The following is a 23,955-nucleotide window of genomic DNA, read 5'->3' as shown; positions in this document are numbered from 1 at the left end:
GACAACTGTACAATCATATCCCACACAACTTCTCCCCTGAGATTTTTATATTTTTCTTATGGATTTTTTTTAATTTATTTATTTTTGGCTGTGTTGGGTCTTCGTTTCTGTGCGAGAGCTTTCTCTAGTTGTGGCAAGCGGGGGCCACTCTTCATCGCGGTGCGCGGGCCTCTCACTATCGTGGCCTCTCGTTGCGGAGCACAGGCTCCAGACGCGCAGGCTCAGTAATTGTGGCTCACGGGCCTAGTTGCTCCGCGGCATGTGGGATCTTCCCAGACCAGGGCTCGAACCCATGTCCCCTGCATTAGCAGGCAGATTCTCAACCACTGCGCCACCAGGGAAGCCCCTTTCTTATGGATTTTTAAGAACTCTTTAGATATTCTAAGTATTATTTGTTACATACAATGGTGGTAATATTGTCTCCAAGTCTGGTTCTTTGTATTTTAACACTGTGAAGCCACTGGTCATACAAAATTTTTTAATATTTATGTGTTTTTTATGGCTTCTGAAGTTTCTAATTTAGAAAGACAACTATGTTAAATGATAGAAGATACATGAATGTATGCTTCATTAAATATTTCAAAAAACACAGCCAAAGTCAAAATTTCACTTCATCAAATCAATATCACAGTCTTCTCAAAGATAACAACTGTTTTGGCCTTTATTTTTCCAGATCTCTTTCTATATATATATGTGTGTGTGTGTGTGCGCATGAGCGCATGCATGTGCACGCATGTATATATTAACAAAAAATAGCTTCATTTTTTAAAATATAAATAAGACCATAATATATAAAAGCAACTTGCTTTTTTTAAAGTTTACTTACAACGTTGTGTTAGTTTCAGGTGTACAACATGATTCAGTCATCATATAAATATATATTCTTCTTCAGATTCTTTTCCATTATAGGTTATTACAAGATATTGAATATAGTTCATTGTGCTGTACAGTAGGTCCTTGTTGTTTATCTATTTTATATATAGTAGTGTGTATCTGCTAATCCCAAATTCCCAATTTATCTCCCCCCCATCCCCGCCTCAGCTATCCCCTTTGGTAACCATAGGTTTGTTTTCTATGCCTGTGAGTCTGTTTCTGTTTTGTAAATAAGTTCATTTGTATCATTCTTTTAGATTCCACAAATAAGTGATATCATATGATATTTGTCCTTCTCTTACTTTACTAAATATGATAATCTCTAGGTCCATCCATGTTGCTGTAAATGGCATTATTTCATTCTTTTTTATGGCTAATATTCCATCATATATATGTGTATCTATATACCACCTCTTCTTTATCCATTCATCAGTCAGTGGACACTTAAGTGGCTTCCATGTCTTGGCTATTATAAATAATACTGCAATGAACATTAGGGTGCATGTATCTTTTTAAATTAGGGACTGCTGGATCATATGGTATCTATTTTTAGTTTTTAAGGAGCCTCCATACTGTTCTCCATAGTGACTGTATCAATTTACATTCCCACCAACAGTGTAGGAGGGTTCCCTTTTCTCCACACCCTCTCCAGCATTTATTGTTTGTAGACTTCTTGATCATGGCCATTCTGACTGGTGTGAGGAGATACCTCATTGCAGTTTTGATTTGCATTTCTCTAATAATTAGCATTCCTGAGCATCTTTTCATGTGCCTATTGGCCATCTGAATGTCTTCTCTGGAGAAATGTCTATTTAGGTTTTCTGCCCATTTTTTGATTGGGACTTCATTTTTATTCTTTTTAATTGAGCTGTATGAGCTGTTTGTATATTATGGAAATTTAGCCCTTCTCAATCACACTGTTTGCAAATATTTTCTCCTGGTCCACAGGTTGTCTTTTTGTTTTGTTTATGGTTTCCTTTGCTGTGCAAAGTTTGATCAGGTCCCATTTGTTTGTTTTTGCTGTCATTTCTTTTTCCTCAGGAGACTGACCTAAAAAAACATTGCTATGACTTATGTCAGAGAATGTTTTGCCTATGTTCTCTTCTAGGAGTTTTATGGTGTCTTACATTTAAGTCTTTAAGCCATTTTGAATTTATTTTTGTGTATGGTGTGAGGGCATGTTCTAACTTCATTGATTTATTACATGCAGCTGTCCAGCTTTCCCAACACCACTTGCTGAAGAGACTGTCTTTTCTCCATTGTATATTCTCACCTCCTTTGTCGAAGATTAATTGCTCATAGGTGTCTTGGTTTATTTCTGGGCTCTCTATTCTGTTCCATTGAGCCATGTGTCTGTTTTTGTGCCAATACAATGCTGTTTTGATTACTGTAGCTTTGTAGCATTGTCTGAAGTCTGGGAGGGTTAGGCCTCTAGCTTTGTTCTTTTTTCTCAGGATTGCTTTCACAATTCTGGGTCTTTTGTGGTTCCAAGTAAATTTTAGGATTATCTGTTCTAGTTCTGTGAAAAATGTCATGGGTAATTTGATACAGATCACAATAAATCTGTAGATTGCTTTGGGTAGTATGGCCATTTTTACAATATTAATTCTTTGCAATTTGCTTTTTTAACTTATCCAGGTATCATGGAGATATACCTATGGTTGTATATAGAGCTCTACCTCATTCTTTTCACTTGCTACATAATAGCATTTAGGTTCTTGCTACATTTAAGTTCTTCAAATATTTCACTAGTACAAACCATACTACAATGAACATCCTCACAAGTGAGAAGTTTTCCAGGATACAGGCTCACAGAATATATTCATTAAGTGTATAATTTATTGAATGTCTCCTCCTTGATGGTAAAAAAGGAATAAACTATCTCTGCATGATTTACCAAACGAACTACATTTGATGGCTCTTTCTTTGTTATGAATTTTCTTATGTTGTTTGAGGCTTGAATTCTGAGGAAAAGCCTTCCCACATTCATTACATTCATAAGGTTTTTCTCCTGTATGGATTTTCTGATGTTCAGCAAGGCCAGAGCTATGCCTGAAGAATTTCCCACATTTCTTACAGCGATAGGGCTTTTCTCCAGCAAGAATTCTCTGATGTTCAATAAGGGCTGAGCTCTTCCTAAAGGCTTTCCCACAGTCATTACATTGATGTAATGGGGTTTATTGATGGGGTTTATTTCCACTATGAGTCTTCTGATGTCCAGCAAAGGATGAGCTATACCTGAAAGATTTTCCACATTTACTACAGAGGTAAGGTTTCTCTCCTGTATGCATTCTCTGATGACTAAGAAGACTTGAGGTTTTCCTAAAGCATTTTCCACATTCATTACACTGATCCAGTTTCTCACCAGTATGTATTCTGATGTTACAAGACAACTGAGTTATCCAGGAAAGTTTTCCTACATTCATTACATTTAAATGGCTTCTCTCCACTATGTATTTTCACATAATGAGCAAGGCCTGAATTCTGAGCAAAGGCTTTCCCACAATCATTGTACTTGTAGGGTTTCTAACCAGTATGAATTCTATGGTGACTTAATAGAATTATTTCTGAAAGTTTTCGACATTCATTGCATTTATGGAGTTTCTCTCTAGAATGAATTTTCTGATGATTAACAAATGTTGAGTGCTTCTTGAGGAAATTTCCCACATTTAACACATCTGAAACATTTCTTGCCTATGTAAATTTCATGATGATTTAAAAGGGATGAGCTGCTCATAAAGGCTATCCCACATTCTTTACATTTATGGGGTTTCTCACCAGTATGATTTCTCTGGTGGCTAATAAAGGAGGAATTATATTTGAAGACTTTCCCACATTCCTCGCATTTATAGTGTGCCTTCTCTATGCAACTTCTGCCTTCCCAATCCAGGCTTCTTTCCATCATGATACTTTTTGTTTGTTCTCCCAAATCAGATCTCTCAGAAGTATTTTGCTGTAGGGCTGACATCTTTGTTTCAAATATGTACTCCTGAACTGAAAAAAAATTTTTAAATTCAGATGTTCTCTATGTTGAAACACTGAAAATGAGAGCTGCACATGGATAAGAATAACGTTCTATTCTATACAACTAAAGGTTATGTAAAATTAATTCATCCCACTTGTGATTCTTGCTAAGAAAAGATGGCAAGACTAAAGATGGGAGAAGTAAATAGGATCTAAGGAAACAGAAGTTATAAATATTGTGTTTAAAGAATGCAAGGAGCATCTAAGAAGTTGGTAAGTTAGGAAGGTAGCACAGGAAACACCAAAAAAGAAAAAAAGATAAAAATTTGAGGATAAACACAACTTTGGGGAGAAAACCAAGTATCACAAAGCAAACCAGGATTACTAGGACAGACTCCTATAAGGAGGTACATTTGAGAACATTGTAATATAACACTGTACATCTCCAAGAATTTGAGAATAACATTCCTCTGTGAGAATTTAGCAGAGAACCAACATTTAATGGCTCAGAGATAAAGATATACACACACACACACACACACACATATATTTATATTTTTATTTTTATATACATTTACATTTATTAGCCTGAAGAGAAATTCCATTCATCAGATACTAGAGCTAAAACTTATTTTTTTAATGCAAAATTGGAGGTGAAGTCTGCTAATAAACAGCCCAGACCCTTCAAATGGCCTTTGATGGGATATGTATTTAATGTGTAATGATTAAGCTAGAGAAAATGTCAAGATTCTGATTGTAAAGGTAAGTGGAGGCAAATCAGTCATATGAAGAGAAAGGCACTCATGGATTCATGTTCTGTGACAAAGGTAACTTTGCAGAGCAGCGGTGAAAAGGAGACTACATTGGCATATTGGGGGGAGGGAGGAGTAAACATGCACCCTATCTCATCCAATCACAAAAATCAATTCTAACAGGATGGCAAATCTAAATGTAAAAGACAAGCAATAAAGCTTCTAAAAGTTAACACAGAAGAGTACCTTTATAAACTTGAGGAAAGGAAAGATTTATTAAACAGTACACAAAACACAATGACAAGAAAGGAGAAGATTAATAAAATAGAGCTCATTAAAATTAAAACCTCCTATTCATCAAAAGGCCACTATTAGTGAAAAGCAAACCACAGAGAGAAGGGCAATACCACATATATAATCAACAAAGAGTTTTTTTTTAATAGACACTCCATAAAAGATGACATATAATGGCCAATAAACATTTGAAATATCCTCCACCTCATTAGATATCAGGGATATGGATATTAAGACAAAATGAGGGACTTCCCTGGTGGCACAGTGGTTAAGAATCTGCCTGCCAACGCAGGGGACACGGGTTCAAGCCCGGGTCTGGGAAGATCCCACATGCTGTGAAGCAACTAAGCCCATGCACCACAACTACTGAGCCAGTGCTCTACAGCCCATGGGCCACAACTACTGAAGCCCGTGTGCCTAGAGCCCATGCTCTGCAACAAGAGAAGCCACCGCAATGAGAAGCCCGCACACCGCAACAAAGAGTAGCCCCCGCTCTCCGCAACTAGAGAAAGCCCGCGCGCAGCAACAAAGACCCAACACAGCCAGAAATAAATAAATAAATAAATAAATAAATAAAAGTAAAATAAAATTCTAAAAAAAAAAAGACACTATGAGATACATGATACACCCAAAGAACAATTAACTTCAAAGGACTGATGATATTAAGTGTTGACAAGGATATGGAACAATGAGTACTCTCACACACTGATGATGGAAATATAAATAGGTACAAAACTTTGAAAAACTATTTGGCATTATGTACTAAAGTTGAATATATGCATATCCTATAAACTAGAAATCCCACCCCAAAAGAAATGTATCCACATATGAACCAAGCAATAACATATATGTTCATACCATTTGTAATTCTCAAAAGCTAGAAACATCCCAAATATCCGTTCAAAATATGAGATAATGAAATACTCTATGGCAGTAGTTTTAAGAGCCTGGTCTCCAGATCAGTAACAACAGCATCAGCATCACCTAAGAACTTGCAGAGATTTTCAATCCACATTTCAGACCTAATGAATAAAAAGTGCTGAGGGTGGGGCCTAGCAATTATGTTTAAACATGCATTCTAATGATCCACAGGAAGGACAATGACGAAAATGAATGAATCTCACAAAATGTTATGCATAAAAAGCCACATCAAAAAAATATATAGTTCCATTCATATAAAGTTAAAAAAACAGGCCAAAATAAATTACAGTGTTAGTTCAGGGGGAGGAGGAGAGCGTGGCTAATGATTGGAAGGGATCAGGTATGATTTAGTAGAGTACTGCCAGTGTTCTCTTTCTTGAGCTGAGTGCTGGTTACATGAATATTCATTTCAAAAATACCAATTTAGACCATATATACATAAAATCGACTCTTCTATATATGTGTTAAATTTTAAAAAGGTTTTAAGAAAGAAAAAGGAAGGTTAGCTTATGACTCTCTTAATACTTTGATCAGAGAAATCAAAATGCAAATTGCAAAATATCTAAAAAATAATGACAATAAAAACTACAATATAACCAAAACACTGCACAAACAGAAGTTTACAGCTTTAAATATTTATGTTACATAAATAAGAAGAAAAATCAATGAATTAATTAATGAATCAACTATAAAAGGTTAGAAAAAGTAAATAAACCTAAGGGAAAAAAAAAGAAAAAGGAGTTAAAGATTAAAAAATAGAAAACAGTAACACTAGTAAATACACCTAAGAGTCTATAAAAAGTAAAACAGAGCTAATGAAGGGGGGAAAATGGGAAAAAAACAAATAAATAATGTAAGAAATCATAAGAAAGTAACCATGAATATACAGGATATATGTAGAATCATAAAAGTCTACTTTGTTCAATACTATGCAGATAAATTTGAGAACTTTAATTACTGGATATTTTTTAGGAAAATGTAAATTACCAAAACTGTTTCAAGAGAGAGGAAAAATCTAGTTGGCCAAGTTACTATATAAGAGAGAATACTGCTAAAGAATTACCCCCCAATTCCTCTCCCCTGATCCCTACCACAAAAAACAAGCTTTAAAAAAACAAAAACAAACAAAAAAAACCCCAAACCTTCAGGGAACCAGTTATCATGTGAATTAAATTTTAACAAAGAATGAAAATAGGAAGGATCAAAAATTTTCACAAAAATTATTACAAAATTTAAATCAAAACTCAATGAAAATGGCCCAATGAAAAAGAAAAATATAAACAAATTTCTTGTAAGTATCAATGCAAAAACTTACATAAAACATTAGCAAAGAGTATCATCTACTGACATGTTAAAAGAATAATGTAATATGCCATGACCAAGTGGGGTTCTACTAAGAATGCCAAGTCATTAAGATAATTAAGAATAAAATTTACCATATTAACAACCAAAAGGGAAAAGACAGATGTCATCTCCATATATGTTGAAAAGGCATTTGATAAAATTCAATATCTATGCTGAATTTAAAAGAACAAAAATTTCTTAATAAAAGACGTGGATTAAATACTTCCTTGTATAATAACGTATATCTATCCCAACCCAATACCAAAATTAAAACAGAAAGAATAAAGAATAAGAAAGACTGAGTTACTACTGTTACTCTATAAATCTACACAAGCATTAGGGGGGAAATGTTCAACATAGTGAAAACAAATGGAATTACTGAAAAGCATTAAAACACACACACACACACACACACACACACACACACACAATTCCAGTTATAAAATAAGTCATGGCAATGTAATGTACAGCATGGCAACTCTAGTTAATAACACTGTAGTGCATATTTGTAAGTTGCTAAGAGAGTAAACCTTACAACTTCTCATCACAAGAAAAAAAATTTTTGTAATTATGTATGGTGACAGATGTTAACTAGACATATTATGGTGATCATTTCCCAATATATACAAATATTAAAACATTACATTGTACACCTGAAACTAATATAATGTTATATGTCTATTATATTTCAATTTTAAAAAAGAATAGTTTAGAGGTCTAAAGGAAAAAAAAAAACAGTTTAAGCAAGATTATGCATCACTCGTATTTTCCATGAAACACAATTATAAAAGTTTCCCTGAAGATGATATAGGAAAAATGACAATTCACGTTTTAAAAGAAGGATACACATTTTAGGTGAGAGAAATATCCATGTTTAAAGATTTAGAAGTGAACGATGACATGGAGAAAGTGACATACATAAATTTATGAAAAGTATACACAGAAAAAAATGAGAGCCAAGAGCAAATGATAAAAGAGAAAAGAAATAAAAGAAGACCCGAGGGAAAGGGAAGAAAGTGCTTCCCTATCAGTTTCTTTGCCAAAAATAGTAATCACCTGATAATCAGGAAAATATGCTTATAACTGGAATCTGCCACTGCCCCACTGTATGATCAGGGATATGGATATTAAAACTAGAAAGGGGGGCTTCCCTGGCAGCGCAGTGATTGAGAATCTGCCTGCCAATGCAGGGGACACGGGTTCGAGCCCTGGTCTGGGAAGATCCCACGTGCCGCGGAGCAACTAGGCCCATGAGCCACAACTACTGAGCCTGCGCGTCTGGAGCCTGTGCTCCACAACAAGAGAGGCCGTGATAGTGAGAGGCCCGTGCACCGCGACAAAGAGTGGCCCCCGCTTGCCGCAACTAGAGAAAGCCCTCGCACAGAAACGAAGACCCAACACAGCCATAAATAAAAAAATAAAAAATTAATTAATTAATTAAAAAAAAAAAAAAACTAGAAAGGGTTAAACAGCCATTCGTCTAGCTAACCATAGGAGAATTTGGAAGACATTGAGAATGGACAGAAGGTAGAAACAAAGTGTAGCTTGACAAGTGCCTGAAAATGGGGAGGGAAACAACACATAAAGAGACTGATTTCAGGGTGAGAAGTCAGAGGCCTGAGGCCCTTGTGAAAGGAGCAAGAGTAGAAAGAATGAGAAAAATGGCAAGTCATTTGACATGAGGATGACGTCAAAAAGAGGCAACTAGTGTCAACTGCCACAGCCCTTCTGCATGGACATGGACTCTCTAAGATGAGCCTTCTGACCAAGAACTCCCTCCTCACTGTTCTGTGTGCTGAGCTCCAGGCTCACTCACCTGCATAGGTACCTGATGGAACCTCTTGTACTTCCATCCATGGCTCTTCCATCCAACTGGGTTATTAGCTTGGGTTTGGAAGAGAGAAGCCCTGTTCACAGAGAAATAAAAGGAACATGACTGTGGTTATGAGCACAAGGAGTTATCCCAAATCTCAGTCTCAACTTAGGGGTCTACAAGGAGCATGGATATGTCAGGAAGGCCTAGAGGGTGATATCAAGGACATCCAAATCACAGTCATAGAAATGTAGGAGTGGAAGTCAGTTAGAAAACCAGGCCTCTTCGAGAACAGGAAACTCCTATTGTTGGTGGCAGATGAATGGTGACATGCAAAATTTAGAGAACTGGGCTAGACTGCACACAAAGCTGCCCATCTTAAACTCTGTATGGCTCTGACCTTTCTGAGTGAAAGGCGCATGAACTCCAGCCTCTAAGCCCATGGTAAAAACAAACAAACAAACAAAAACCTCCCATTTTAAGAGTTTAAGTACCCCCAAATCATTAACCCTGTGAAAATGCACAATTGCCCAGCAGATCAATTTTGAGTTAAAGAGAAACAAATCCTTACCCACAAACACCAGATTGCCATAGTCCTCCAGGATCACATCCCTGTACAGAGCCCACTGAGCAGCATCCAGGTGTCTCCCTTCAATCTGGGTAAAGGCCACAGCCACATCCCCAAACGTCAGTGATCCCTGCAAAATCAAACCCAATTCCATTCACCCAGGAACCGTTGACTCCCTTGCCCCTGAGGTAGGGAGCCAGGAAGGTCTCACTGGAGAAGGAAGGCAAGACATTCAAAGTCAGCTTTTGATAGCTCAGATTGTTTATGAGGAGAAAAGTGGGACACAGTTAATGAAAGGACCAACGAGGAACGTATATGACATCCTCAGAAAGCAGACTTGCTTCAGCGGAACGAAATATTAAAAGATGAGAGGCTGGAAAGTGAAGTGATTCGTGACCCCTCACTTCAATCACACTGCCCTCCTCGTGTTCTTCCAATACGCCTATCATGCTCGTTCCTCCGGGCCTGGTGTTTGCTCATCCCTCACTTAGTAGGGATGAAGTGAAATTGCTTAAATGTCACTTCGTCAGAAAGTTCTTCTTTTCTCTTCTCCCATCTTCTACTACTTTCTATCCCATGACCCACTTTATTTTTTTTTTCCACAGGGTTTCTCACTGCCAGGCAGGAGAGGTTTAGATTTATGGTCAGTACACTCTATAATGAGAGCTCCAGGAAGTCAGGGACCACTTGGGTCACTGCTGTCTCCCCAGCCTAAAACACTGCTTGACACATGGGCATGTTCAAGGATGTGTCATTCAACAAATGAATAGAAACGCTGAAAGACATGCAAAATGATACTGGCTTTATCCTAGAATTTACAGCGATAAATATGTATTTGTTAATTGCCATTCATGGCAATAACAACCTAATATGTACCAGGCACAGTGCTGAGCCCTAAGACATACAACATCTCTCTGTATTTCCACCAAAAATGTATAAAGTAAATCTATTTTACAGCTAAGAATACTAAGGCTCAGAGAGTTGAAAGAACTTGCTCAAGGTCACAGGCTGGTTGAGTATACAATATTAAAAAGGAGCTATAAAAAGTGGTAATGAGACTATGGAGCAAACTAGAATTAATGGCTAGGGTATATTAAAAGGAAAAAATGGGTGAGCCTAAAAAATACACATGCAAAGGTGTTTCAAATGAAATAATTTGATTCGCTAGGGTGATAAGAATATGGGTAATCTTTAATTTTTAAAAATTTTTGTTACTCTTAGTTTGCATAATAAATACTCAACTATTTACTACTTCCTTCAAAATGTTCATTACCTCCTGTCAACTTCTCAAAGTCCTTCAAAACCCAGTTTTCTCCAGGATTAAGGCAAATTCCAACCTGGCATTCTAGACACTGAACGTTTCCAACTTTCTCTGGGGCTAGCTCATTCATGGTTCGGATGTAACGGCTTCACTCATGTTGCAGCGCCTTCCCCTAGTCACCCCAAACTCTCCAAATATGCAAATTTCATTTATTCTTCAGTAAGAACCATAATGATCACCACCACTACCACCACCCCACCCTAAAGACTCCTCTGACTCCTGAAGGTCAAGAGAGCACTACCATGGCTGTGTCATGTGTATCATTCATGATTAACGTAAAGCCTGTTACATCTTTTTATGCTACGTGTCTGTTTTTCCATTTTCTGAGTTCGCAATGTCTTTGAGGCAACAGCTGTACCTTATTACAAAGTATGTTTCACTTTCTAGCACTCTAGAAAGCATGGGTACCAATAATCTATTTGGTGAATGACTCTGTAATGGGTAGAGAGAAGGACATGAAGGGATGACAGTGGGGAGAGGGGCCCCTTCTCTGTAGAGCTACACCGCTCCAGGACTGGCTCAGGCAGCTTGGTCCATACACTGGGCAGAGCATTTTCCAAGCAAGAGGCATAAACCCAACTTCACTTTGAAACAACAGCGATTTCTCAGGAAAAGGAAAAATCAAACTTGCCTGGATCTGGATTCTTGGTAGTCTTGGGGCCGTCTGTCCCCTGAACTGCTCTCCCAGGCAAGGACAAAGAATCTTGACTAAGCCAACCTGGGAAGAAGAAAGGAAATGTGAGGAAGTCCCTCCATGTTCGGTACTAGCTAGAACTCGCTCTCTGCACGCTGAACGAGAACAGTCCGCCACCCTCCCTACTCCCCACAAAGGTCGAGAGGTTAAGGTGGTTACGGGCAGGAAGAAAGGGCACGGAACGCCTGCCTGGAGTCCGGCCTTGCAGCAAGCTCCAGGCCAAGCTCTGACCGTGAGTCAGTCTGGCACCTTCGCCAACACATGTGGAAAGTCTCGTCGGAGATTCAATCCCTGGGCCTCAGCGCAAGCCTTTAAACCTTCTGGGACAGCACGGCTCCTGGGGTTGGGGCCCCGCTCACACCTGCCCGCCCCTCCTAGCCCGCTCTTTCCTCAACCTACCCCTCGGGGAAAGGAGGAGCGCACCAGGTCTTTGTGCCCCAGTCCGGCGGCAGGCGTTCCCGACCAAGCTGGGAGGGTTGGGTCAGAAGGCTGCGCGCGCTGAGGAGCCGTGACCACCCTCACTGTAGTTACAGCCGAGACACAGGTGCAAACCGGGAATGCCGGAGCCGCGCTCTACTCAAACGGAGGCGGGCAGGGCCGGAAACGGAAGTGACCGCGGAGGCCTCTGGGAAATGTAGTCTGGGATACAGTCCGGCGTCTCAGGTTCTTCATCCTATATGCGCACGTTGGCATCACCTGGGGAGCTTGAAAAATTAATTGCGCCTTGGTCCCAACTCCACAGATTTTGCGTTAATGCTCTGGGTGTGGTCCTGGCATCGGGATATTTTAAAGCTCCCAAACGATTTTAATATTCAGCCAAGATTGGCACCCAGAAACTGATTGCTAGAAACTGATTTGGATCTGAAAAACATGTTTTAGGTTACTTTGGGGAAGCTATTTATGGTTTGTTCATTTGTTTGTTTCCAAGTAATCCTGTTTTAATTTCAGACAAAGAAAAAGCATGTTAGAAAAGTATAGCACCCAGAACATTAAAAATTAGTTTCTCACCATTAACTGACACAGAAGATGGAACAAGATTGAATCAGTTTTAACAAATGTATTATTAAAAACTTCTACTTATAAAATCCAGCAATTTGACAGCTTAGGAAGGAAAAATATATCTTTCATTCAATTAGGACCTTTTATTTAAAAGAAAATTCCTCTGAATGGAGCATTCATTCACCAACCTAACAATGATTAACCAATGCCCCAGTATGTGCCACTCACTGTTCTAGATGCTAAGGATAAAGCAGTTGTCAAGGACTCCCTCCTTCACCAAACTTTGGTCAGGATCCTGTGAATCCTCTTCTCCTCTAGACCTTGTCTTTGGCCTGCTGAATCCAATTTTAGTAAAGAATCCTGCTAAGCCAGTTCATCAAGAATTCCCGGGCTTCCCTGGTGGCGCAGTGGTTGAGAATCTGCCTGCTAATGCAGGGACACGGGTTCGAGCCCTGGTCTGGGAAGATCCCACATGCCGTGGAGCAACTAGGCCCGTGAGCCGCAACTACTGATCCTGCGCGTCTGGAGCCTGTGCTCCGCAAAAAGAGAGGCCGCGATAGTGAGAGGCCCGCACACCGCGTTGAAGAGTGGCCCCCGTTTGCCACAACTAGAGAAAGCCCTCACACAGAAACGAAGACCCAACACAGCCAAAAATAAATAAATTAATTAAAAATAAAATAAAATAAAATAACAAATGTTCAAGTACAATTGGTGTCTAAAAAAAAAAAGAATTCCCCCACCCTTGGTATCTAATCAAGTTCCTTTCTACCTCCCCTTGATACCTAACCGATTTCTTAGTAATTTTCCATTTACTCCCTCACCCTGCCAGTTGGCTATAAATCCCCACTTGTCCCTGTTGTACTGGGGGTAAGTTCAAGCTCTCTCCCTATTGCAGTAGGCTTGAATAAAGTCTTCTTTGCAGGTTTCAACCAGTGTCAGAATAATTTCTCTTTAACACAGTGAAAAAATAATGTTCCTCCCCTCAAAGACCTTACATTCAAATAGGGGGCAGGAAGACAGAGATTAAACAAATGCAAGGTAAGGAGATGGGAGGAGGATTCTTATCCAATACAGAGCTGTATGAACTGCCCTCTTTGATAAGAGATCATACAAGCAGAGTCCGAAGGAAGTAAGGTAACAAGAAGGAGTGTATCTGTGGGAAGTCTGGTCCAGGCAGAGGAAACAGCAGATGCAAAGCCACTACAGAGAGAGCGTACTTGGTTTATTTGAGGAACAGAAACATGTCAATGAGGTTGGAATTCTAAAGACATAAGAAAAGACCAGATCATGTTTGTGATGACTAATTTCATGTGTCACCTTGACTGAGCTAAGGGATGCCCAGATAGCTTATAAAATATTATTTCTGGGCCCACCTATGAGGGTGTTTCCAGAAGAGATTAATATACGAATGGTGAACTGAGTAAAGCAGACTGCTCTCCTCAATGTGGGTGGGCAACATCCAATCTATTGAGAGTCTGAATAGAATTTAAAAAGCGGAGGAAGGGAGATTGGTCTCTCCACTTGAGCTAAGACATCCATCTTCTCCTGCCCTCAGACCTTCAGATGCTGGGACTTACGTCAGCATACCATTCCTCCCTTCTCAGGCCTTCAACCTCCAACTGGGAGTTACGCCATTGGCTCCCCTAATTCTCAGGCCATCAGATACAGACTGAACTACACCACTGGCTTTCCTAGTTCTCCAGCTTGCAGACATCAGATCATTGGACTTCTAAGTCTCCATAACCACAGGAGCCAATTAATTAATTAAATACACTATTGGTTCTGTTTCTCTAGAGAACTCTGCTTAATACAATGTTGGTCCTTTCAGTCCACTGTAAAGACACTGGCTCTTATTTCAACTGAAATAAGAAGCCATCAGAATCTGGAGAAATCAGAATCCTCATTGGTTGTTAGTAGGATCATAAAACACTGCAGCCACTTTGGAAAATGCCTGGCAGTTCCTCGAAATGATAAATATGGGGTTACCATATCACTCCGTGATTCCATTCCTAGATACCTAACAAAGAACAATGAAAATATACATCCACACAAAAATTTGTATATAAGTGTACATAGCAGTGTTATTCATTAGAGCTAAAACTGGAAACAACACAAATGTACAACAACCGGTGAATGGATAAACAAAATATGATATATCCAAACAATGGAATAATATTTGGCAATAAAGTTAATGAAGTACCAATACATGCTACATAATCAATGAACTTTGAAAATATAATCCTAAGTGAAAGAAGACAGTCACAAAATATAACACACTGTATGATTCCACTTATCTGAAATGTCCAAAATGTCAAATTCTATAGAGACAAAAATAGATAAATGGTTGCTAGTGGATGGAGGAAAGGAGGAATGGAGAGACACTATTGATGGATATGGAGCTTCTTTTGGGAGTAATGAAATGTTGTAAAATTAGATAGTAATTATATTAGTTTCCTAGGGCTGCTGTAACAAAGTGCCACAAACTTAAACAATAGAAATTAATTTTGTCACACTTTTGGAGGCCAGAAGTACAAAACCAAGGTGTCAGCAGGGTTGGTTCCTCCTCAGACTTTGGGTAGAATGCTTCCTTGACTCTTCCTAGGTTCTGGCGGTTGCCATCAATCCTTGCCTTACATTCTCCCTGTGTGTCTCTGTCTTTATGTGGTACTTCCTCTTATAAGGACAGCTACTTATATTGGATTAGAGCTCAACCTAACAACCTCATCTTAACTTGATTACATCTGCAACAACCCGATTTCCAAATAAGGTCACATTTTAGAGTACTGGGGGTTAGAACGTCAACGTATGAAGGCGGGTGGGAACACAATTCAACTCATAAAATTTAGTTTTGTGTTTTGTTCCTTAATGTTTTGCCTTTAATACTCTGTAATGTAGTCTTTACAGTTCTCATCTTATGAGATAGGATCTAAGTTTGTCTCAAATGAATAGATAACTTTTCAGCACCATTCATTGAAAAGTCTTTTTGTTCCTCCACTAAATTGAAATGCCATCATTATCTTATGTCACACTATACAGTCTCCTAAACAAAAGTTGTGGGGATTTCTTAACCTGTGCTGTTTTCCAGAAGCAAAGGGCTCAGATAAAGTTCAACACTCTTGCTATTAATAAGGAGTGGTTAAATATATTATAGTAAATCTATATGACAATACTAGACAACCATTAAAAATATCAACATAGATATAGACATATGTTACATAAATGTGCTGACAAAATATTGTTGAGTGAAAAAATCAGTTTCCAAGACAGCCTGTATAGTTTAATCCCACGTACTACCTCACATAATAATGAGAAATGCCAGAAAAGTACTCAGCAAAGATCTCCTGCAAGATATGACTCAACCTATGCCAAGTCCTGTGATAAACCTTCTATTTGAATTATCTCTTTTAATCCTCAAAGCAACCCTATGAGGTAGGTACTATTACTATCCTCAAGAGCAAAAACTTTTTGTTATAGAAATTTCAAATTATACACAACATAGAATAATACAATGAGCCACTATGTATCCATAACCCAGATTCAGTAAATATCAAGATCGTGCCCATTTTCTTTTATCTATCAATCTCCCCTCCCTTTTGGTATTCTGGGAAAACTGGACAGCTACACGTAAAAGGATGAAATTAGAACACTCCCTAATACCTTATACAAAAATAAACTCAAAATGGATTAAAGACCTAAATGTAAGGCCAGACACTATAAACTCTTAGAGGAAACCATAGGCAGAACACTCTTTGACATAAATCACAGCAACATCTTTCTGACCCACCTCTCAGAGTAATGAAAATAAAAACAAAAATAAACAAATGGGACCTAATGAAACTTAAAAGCTTTTGCACAGCAAAGGAAACCATAAACAAGACGAAAAGACAACCCTCAGAATGGGAGAAATTATTCGCAAGCGAAACAACTGACAAAGGATCAATCTCCAAAATACACAGCAGCTCATACAGCTCAATATCAAAAACAAAAACAAACAACCCAATCAAAAAATCGGCAGAAGACCTAAACAGACATTTCTCCAAAGAAGACATACAGATGGCCAACAAACACATGAAAAGATGCTCAACATCACTAATCATTAGAGAAATGCAAATCAAAACTACAATGAGGTGTCACCTCACACTGGTCAGAATGGCCATCATCAAAAAATCTACAAACAATAAATGCTGGAGAGGGTGTGGAGAAAAGGGAACCCTCCTGCACTGTTGGTGGGAAGGTAAATTGATACAGCCACTATGGGAAACAGTATGGAGGTTCCTTAAAAAACTAAAAATACAACTACCATATGACCCAACAATCCCACTACTGGGCATATACCCAGAGAAAACCATAATTCAAAAAAACACATGCGGGCTTCCCTGGTGGCACAGTGGTTGAGAATCTGCCTGCTAATGCAGGGGACACGGGTTCGAGCCCTGGTCTGGGAAGATCCCACATGCCACGGAGCAGCTGGGCCCGTGAGCCACAACTACTGAGCCTGCGCATCTGGAGCCTGTGCTCCGCAACAAGAGAGGCCGCGATAGTGAGAGGCCCGCGCGCCATGATGAAGAGTGGCCCCCGCTTGCCACAACTAGAGAAAGCCCTCGCACAGAAACGACGACCCAACACAGCCAAAAATAAATAAAATAAATAAATTTTTAAAAAAACACATGCACCCCAATATTCATAGCAACACTATTTATAATAGCCAGGACATGGAAGCAACCTAAATGTCCGTCAACAGAGGAATGAATAAAGATGTGGTACATATATACAATGGAATATTACTCAGCCATAAAAAGGAATGAAATTGGGTCATTTGTAAAGACATGGATGGACCTAGAGATTATCATACAGAGTGAAGTCAGAAAGAGAAAAGCAAATATCGTATAATAACGCATATACTGGACTCTAGAAAAATGGTATAGATGATCTTATTTGCAAAGCAGAAATAGAGACACAGACATAGAGAACAAATGTATGGATACCAAGGGGAAAGGGGTGGGGCAGGAGGAATTGGGAGACTGGGATCGACACATATACATTATTGATACTATGTATAAAATAGACAACTGATGGGAACATACTGTATAGCACAGGGAACTCTACCTAATGCACTGTGGTAACCTAAATGGGAGGCAAGTCCAAAAGGGAGGGGATTTCTGTATGCGTATGGCTGATTCATTTTGTTGTGCAGTGGAGGCTAACACAACATTGTAAAGCAACCATACTCCAATAGAAATTAATTTTAAAAAGTTTAAAATTTTTTTAAATTAAAAATTAAATAAAAATAAATTTCAAAATATACACAACATAGAATAATACCACAAGCTTCTATGTATCCATAACCCAGATTCAACAAATATCAAGATTGTGCCCTTTTTTTTTTTTAATTTTATTTATTTTATTTTTGGCTGCGTTGGGTCTTTGTTGCTGCGCACGGGCTTCCTCTAGTTGCAGCTAGCGGGGGTTACTCTTTGTTGTGGTGTGCGGGCTTCTCATTGCAGCAGCTTCTCTTGTTGCAGAACACGGCTCTAGGTGCATGGGCTTCAGCAGTTGTGGCACGCGGGCTCAGTAGTTGTGGCTCACAGGCTCTAGAGTGCAGGCTCAGTAGTTGTGGCGCACGGGCTTAGTTGCTCCGCAGCATGTGGGATCTTCCCAGACCAGGGATCGAACCCGTGTCCCCTGCATTGGCAGGCGGATTCTTAACCACTGATCCACCAGGGAAGTCCCGTGCCCATTTCCCTTTATCTATCAATCTCCCCTCCCTTTTGGTATTCTGGATTTTTTTTTTTTTTGGCCATGCCACGCAGCACATGGGATCTTAGTTCCCCAACTAGGGATCGAAGCCGCACCCCCTGCAATGGAAGTGCAGAGTCTTAACCACTGGACCGCTGGTGAAGTCCTGGTTTTCTGGCTTATTTAATAATGAGGTATATACCTGACTCAGGGCATTTTATTTTATTTTTTACATTGTACCATTGTCACGCTGTAAAAAAATAAATACTTTGAGAGACTGAATATGTAAACGGACAATAGCAAGACCACATGAAAAAACAAGCTGCAGCAACCAGCCCAGCAAATCAACCCATTATCTACAGTAACTAGCCCAGGAAACCAGCCTGCTGTAAGTCAGACTTGTAAGAAGTCAGATCACCATCTCCAGCACAATCAGTCCAAGCAGCCAAACTATCAATCACCCCCAAAATGTCTGGTCTTGATGAATAACTGTCAGTATCCCTAATTTTTGTGCCCACTTCCAACTTAGGACCAACCAGAGAAAACCAAATATACTCCCCTAACCAATCACATAAGATGCCCTCTTGTAGTCAGCCCCCTCTAGTTTCCTTTCGCCAACAACCTGCAAACAGGGTGTACCTGAAGCCATTTCCCTCTTTTCCACTCTAAAGCCTTCCGACTCAGCTGCCTGCCTTTGAGTCTCTGCCAAAATGCAAATCATGGTGGCTGACTCCCTTTCCATTAGCTCCCTTGCCATTAGCAAGCTCTGAATAAATAGCCTTTGTTTATTCTCATTTGGTTGGTCATGTTCCCCACAAATTCTTTAATATCTAATATCCAGCCCATATTCAAATCTCCCTGAGTGCCTCACACATTTTTCTACCTGGTTTGTTTGAATCAGATAGGGGAGCACTTCAGGTTGGCCCTGGGTCCTTATGACATGATAGTAGTCATCTTTGGCACTTCCTCACTCTCTGGAAGACAAGTTGTCTCAGGATAACGCTATGCTTTGCCATGAAACAGCCATTTCTCCAGAGAGCCCTGGCTTCTGCAGTTTCCTGCAGTTTTGTGGATTCGTCCACAAACTGGAGCTTGTGGAGGAGCTTGTGGAACCTTAGCTTCTTGCTGATGATTCCACTCAGAATGGGAAGCTAGGCTATTTGTTGGCAGTTTTGAGGTTCTGGGTTCCACAACTCTCACTATCTCAGCACAGCTGCTGAAACCTAGTGGTGGTTTGACCTGACCCATTCTGGAATTTGAGGGGAGACCCTGACTCTGGTTTTGTTAAAGATATTGTCCAGTGGGATGTTTCTCTGCTATCCTGGTGACTCAGCCCATTTTTATGAGTGACTTGAGGAGATTCAAAAAACTCTGCTGCCAGCAACATGGATGAACCCAGAGATTATCATACTAGGTGAAGTAAGTCAGAAAGAGAAAGACAAATACCATAGGATATCACTTACATGTGGAATCTAAAATATAACACAAATGAACATATCTACAAAGCAAAAACAGACTCACAGACATAGAGAACAGATTCGTGTTTGCCAAGGGGGATGCAGGGTAGGGGAGGGATGGATTGGGAGTTTGGGATTAGCAGATGCAAACTATTATATATAGAATGGAAAAACAACAAGGTCCTACTGTTTAGCACAGGGAACTATATTCAGTATCCTGTGATGAACCATAATGGAAAAGAATATGAAAAAGAATGTGTATATATATATGTTTACATATGTATAACTGAATCACTTTGCTGTACAGCAGAAATTAACAAAACTTTGTAAATTAACTATACTTCAATAAAATAAATTTTTAAAAAACTCTGCTGCCAAAAAAAAAAAAAACTCTGCTGCCATAAGGATCTTTCCCTACTCCCCATTTTTTGTTGTTGTTGTTTTTGTTTGTTTGTTTTAGCAGATGAGGAAGGTTTAGAGAGGCTAAAAAATGTAGCCTCAGTTTGCTCACGTGCAAAACAGTTAATAATCTCTGCTTGCCTACTTCCCAGGGCTGTTGTGAGAATTAACCGAGATAACGGAAATGAAAAGTCAGAGATTCAAGGAGAGGGACGCCGCAGACAGCAAGCGCAAGGGCAGACACACCTGGAGCAGGTGCAAAACATCCTCCATGGTGCCTCGGTCTCCAAGGGCATGCCCCTAATGACCGCTGCCACCCGAACGTCAATAATGAGAATGGTACAGCTAACTTATACCGCCCAGCACGGTGGTAAGCACCATTCACACATTATTTTATGCAGTCCTCACCACAGCCTGAAAGGGGAGAGTATCGTAAGCCTCATTTTATGGAGGAGGAAATCAGGGCTTAGTGACTGATAAACTTGTTCACAATGGTGCAGTTTTCTGTTGGCAGAACCTGTATTTAAACCCAGACTGTCTCATCCACAGCCCCTGCCTTTAGCTGCTCTGCTTTGGCTTCTGAAATGGAGAAGGTGTGAGTTTTCACTGAAGACGAAGGAAAGACAGAGGACAGAGGACAGGATGAGCCAGCAGGGGCTGGTTAGGACTCTCCCTGTTGAAGGGTTTTGGGCAGCTAGCTGCAGAGCCTCTTTCTCTGTGGCAGGTGACTGAGTTGAAGGCAGGGCTTAGCACATCTTTTGGGTTAGCCTACAAGAGATCAATTACCCACTTAGAGTCTTTCAAGTAGTTCTTGGAAGCATATCCCTCCTCTAGGGTTGCCAGATAAAATACAGCATGCCCAGTAACATCTGAATTTCAGAAAAACATTGCAGGGGACACATTTTCTTAAAAACTATTCATTGTTTATCTGAAATTCAAATTTAGCTGGGCATACTGTATTTTCATTTGCTCAATCTGGCAACCCAACCCTCTTCACTCCATACAGATCTTTGTTTTAAAACATCTCTATTATCCTAATACAACATCTAAAAAGCCACAGTTTTTTGGTTTAAAGATTTCTAGATCTTTAGGGATACCCTACGATACATTTAACCTTGGATTGAGGGGACAACCTTTAAGTTGTTATCTACTCATTAGAGTCCTTAGTTGGCTATACCCAACATCTTTCAGAAAATCAACATGTGGAGTGTGAATAAAGGTGAGAAGCGCAGCAACAGCACACAATAAGGGAGAAGAGGATGGGGGAGAAGAGAGGATTCATAACACTGAAAACCACTGAACCCTCCTCATCCCCAGTGCTAGTGGAGCCCTGCAGAGAAACATCATTTCATGTGACAAGGTAGAAAGAATATACTCACTGAGTGCTTTTGAATGAGTAAGTGCAGGAATGCTGAGTCACTTCTAGCAGCATGTGAACTATAATGATGAGTTTCTACAGCCCTGAGGCCATCTTCCCTGAACCCCGAGCAGAGCAGCACCAAGAGCCCTTCATTACTGGGCAAGATTAACTTCCCTCCTCCCTCCCCTCTTGCTTGCCTGGGTGCACCTGAACAATTCTCTTCTTTTCTCTGGGCCTCAATTCTCAGTCTGAAAAGTGAAGAGAGCTGGATGAGACCCTGCTTATCACCCTCTCCATTTCCATGGCTTTTGAGGACATTTTGGCAACAGTATGGGTAATAGAGCTGGAGACATTCTTAGAACTCACAGAGATCTGGAAGGAGGGAGTTCTGTGTGCCCCTGCTCCAGTCAGAAGCCAGCCTGGTTGGGGAAAGGGATCAAATCTACATAGGAGCCCTGGACTACCTTTTCCAGCTCCAACTGTGGTTTCTCCAGCTTTCCTAGAAGTCCACTACAGCCAGAATTGCATCTGCCACCAACCAGCTTGGTCAGGTGCATTTCTGTGTCAGAGTGATCCCTAGTAGGCTGGACTGGGAGGCAGGGCCCAAGGGGGCCAACAGAAACTCCTTTCCTCATCTCTAACCTGATCTGTTCCAATTGTGATGCCTTGAAAAGATGAGGTGACAGATGTGCTACAGTGAAAGTGACCCCAGTTCAATACCCAAGGTGCTGAGTTTGGACCCTGGCTCTGCCATTTACCAGAAGCAGGATCTTAGGCAAGTCACTGCCTCTCTCTCTCATCCTCTGTGACTTCATTTTAAGAATAGTGAGGAAGAACCCTACTCCGCAGTGCTGTTCATAGGCAAGGATGAACTTTGGGCCATGAGCCCAGAGCAGGTCACCCAGGAGGAAATGGAAGTGCCTCCACCTTTCTTTCTGTGTGTCTCCCAAGGGCTCCCCAGGTAAGACCTAAAGACTCAGGTGCTCCCTGACTAATGTGCCACCAGATCCCAAGACCTTAACATGTAGAAGATGTAGGCCCCAAATGAAGACCTCCCAAGTTTTTATAGAATGAAAATTGATAATACAAAAGAGAGATGGGAATGCCCTGATGTGTGAGAAAGGGGATAAGATTCAGGGTACAAATGGAGAGTTTTCTTAAATAGAAACTGGGGCTGTTCATTCAGAATAGAAAGTAGAGCATACAGACTCCATTGGAGAGAGGTGGGCAGATGCGCTCGTGTAAAGGTATAAAAGCTCTCTTTTCTCATAGAAAGCAAAAGTCATCAGCTGTGAGTGAGATGGAAGGAGTTGTTGGAGGCTTGAAGAAATAGGAGAAACTGTGAGATAGTCATTTAGGAGAATGGATGGACTAAGAAAATGTAATAGGATAGTTGGGCAGCATTAAGGGCCCACTTGACCTTAGCAGTCATAAATTGAAAGTAAGACCAATCATCAGAGCCATGTGTTTTTCTCAGGCCACATCTGCTACACAGGTACAGGTGTGGAACAGGCAGGGAGTTGGATTCAACTAGATTTGGTGTGTGATCAGGAGAATAAAACCAAGTAAGTTAGGGTCAAGAGACTGATCATGATAGGCCATTACCTCTAAACTGGGTGAGGCGGGAAGTGAGAACATGAAGGGGTGAGAGTCAGAGCCAAGAGTAGTAGAATCAATGGATAGAGAAGCAGTAGGTCCTGGCGAGATAGTTTGTGTTCCCCAGACAAAAGGCAGAGGAGCCTCAGAAATATGTCTTAGGCCCCCCAAAAGTGTCCATGTCCCAATCCCCAGAAACTGTGAATGTTACCTTATAGGGCAAAAAAAATTTTGCAAATGTGATTAAAATAAAGGTCGTGATGTTGAGAGATTATCTTGGATTAACCAGGTGGGCCTGATGTAATCACATTAGTCCTTAAAAGAGGGACACAGGAAGAGTCAGTGCCAGAAAAGGTAATGTGATGAGGGAAGCAGAGATTGAAGTCATGGGCTTTGAAGATGGAGGAAGAGACCACAAGCCAAGGAATACAGGTTGTGAACGTACCTTGGAAAAGGCAAGGAAACAGATCCTCCTCTAGAGCCACAAAAAGGAACCAGCGGTGCCCACATCTTGACTTTAGCCCAGTGAAACTGATTTCAGACTTCTATCTCCAGAACTGTAAGAGAATAAATTTGTGTTTGCTGTATGTCACTAAGTTTGTGGTAATTTATTACAGTAGCAGTTGGAAACTAATACATCAAGAAGGGGAAAGATACAGAGGAGAGGTCTAGGTAACAGCTCTTTCACCCCCAGGATAAATCTGCAGGGAAAGTATTCTGGAAAGACCTAGTGGCCCTCTGTCACTCAGTGAAGGATGAATGGAAAAGCCACTGGGGAGAATTTTGGTGCCACTCCCTTAAAGGCATTAGCAACTAAAAGGGTCTCAGCGAGCAAGGTTTCTGTGTAAATCAGTGAGACACAGT

General features: G+C 40.2%; 1 protein-coding gene across 1 annotated transcript; it reads right to left on the bottom strand.

The window, feature by feature from the left end:
• Window positions 1-1,054: 1,054 nt before the first annotated feature.
• ZNF485 (zinc finger protein 485) lies at window positions 1,055-12,216 on the bottom strand. The gene is given in 9 exon segments (XM_028164991.2): window positions 1,055-3,249; window positions 3,251-3,531; window positions 3,533-3,867; window positions 8,965-9,014; window positions 9,016-9,055; window positions 9,533-9,659; window positions 11,482-11,568; window positions 11,944-12,117; window positions 12,193-12,216. Coding segments are annotated over 9 exon segments (1,656 nt in total). The 3' UTR covers window positions 1,055-2,711.
• Between the last annotated feature and the right edge of the window lie 11,739 nt (window positions 12,217-23,955).

Source organism: Balaenoptera acutorostrata, chromosome 16 (assembly GCF_949987535.1).
Source record: "Balaenoptera acutorostrata chromosome 16, mBalAcu1.1, whole genome shotgun sequence".
NCBI lineage: Eukaryota > Metazoa > Chordata > Mammalia > Artiodactyla > Balaenopteridae > Balaenoptera > Balaenoptera acutorostrata.
Note: the sequence above shows the minus strand (reverse complement) of the source record. Positions and strands in the feature narration are given on the sequence as shown.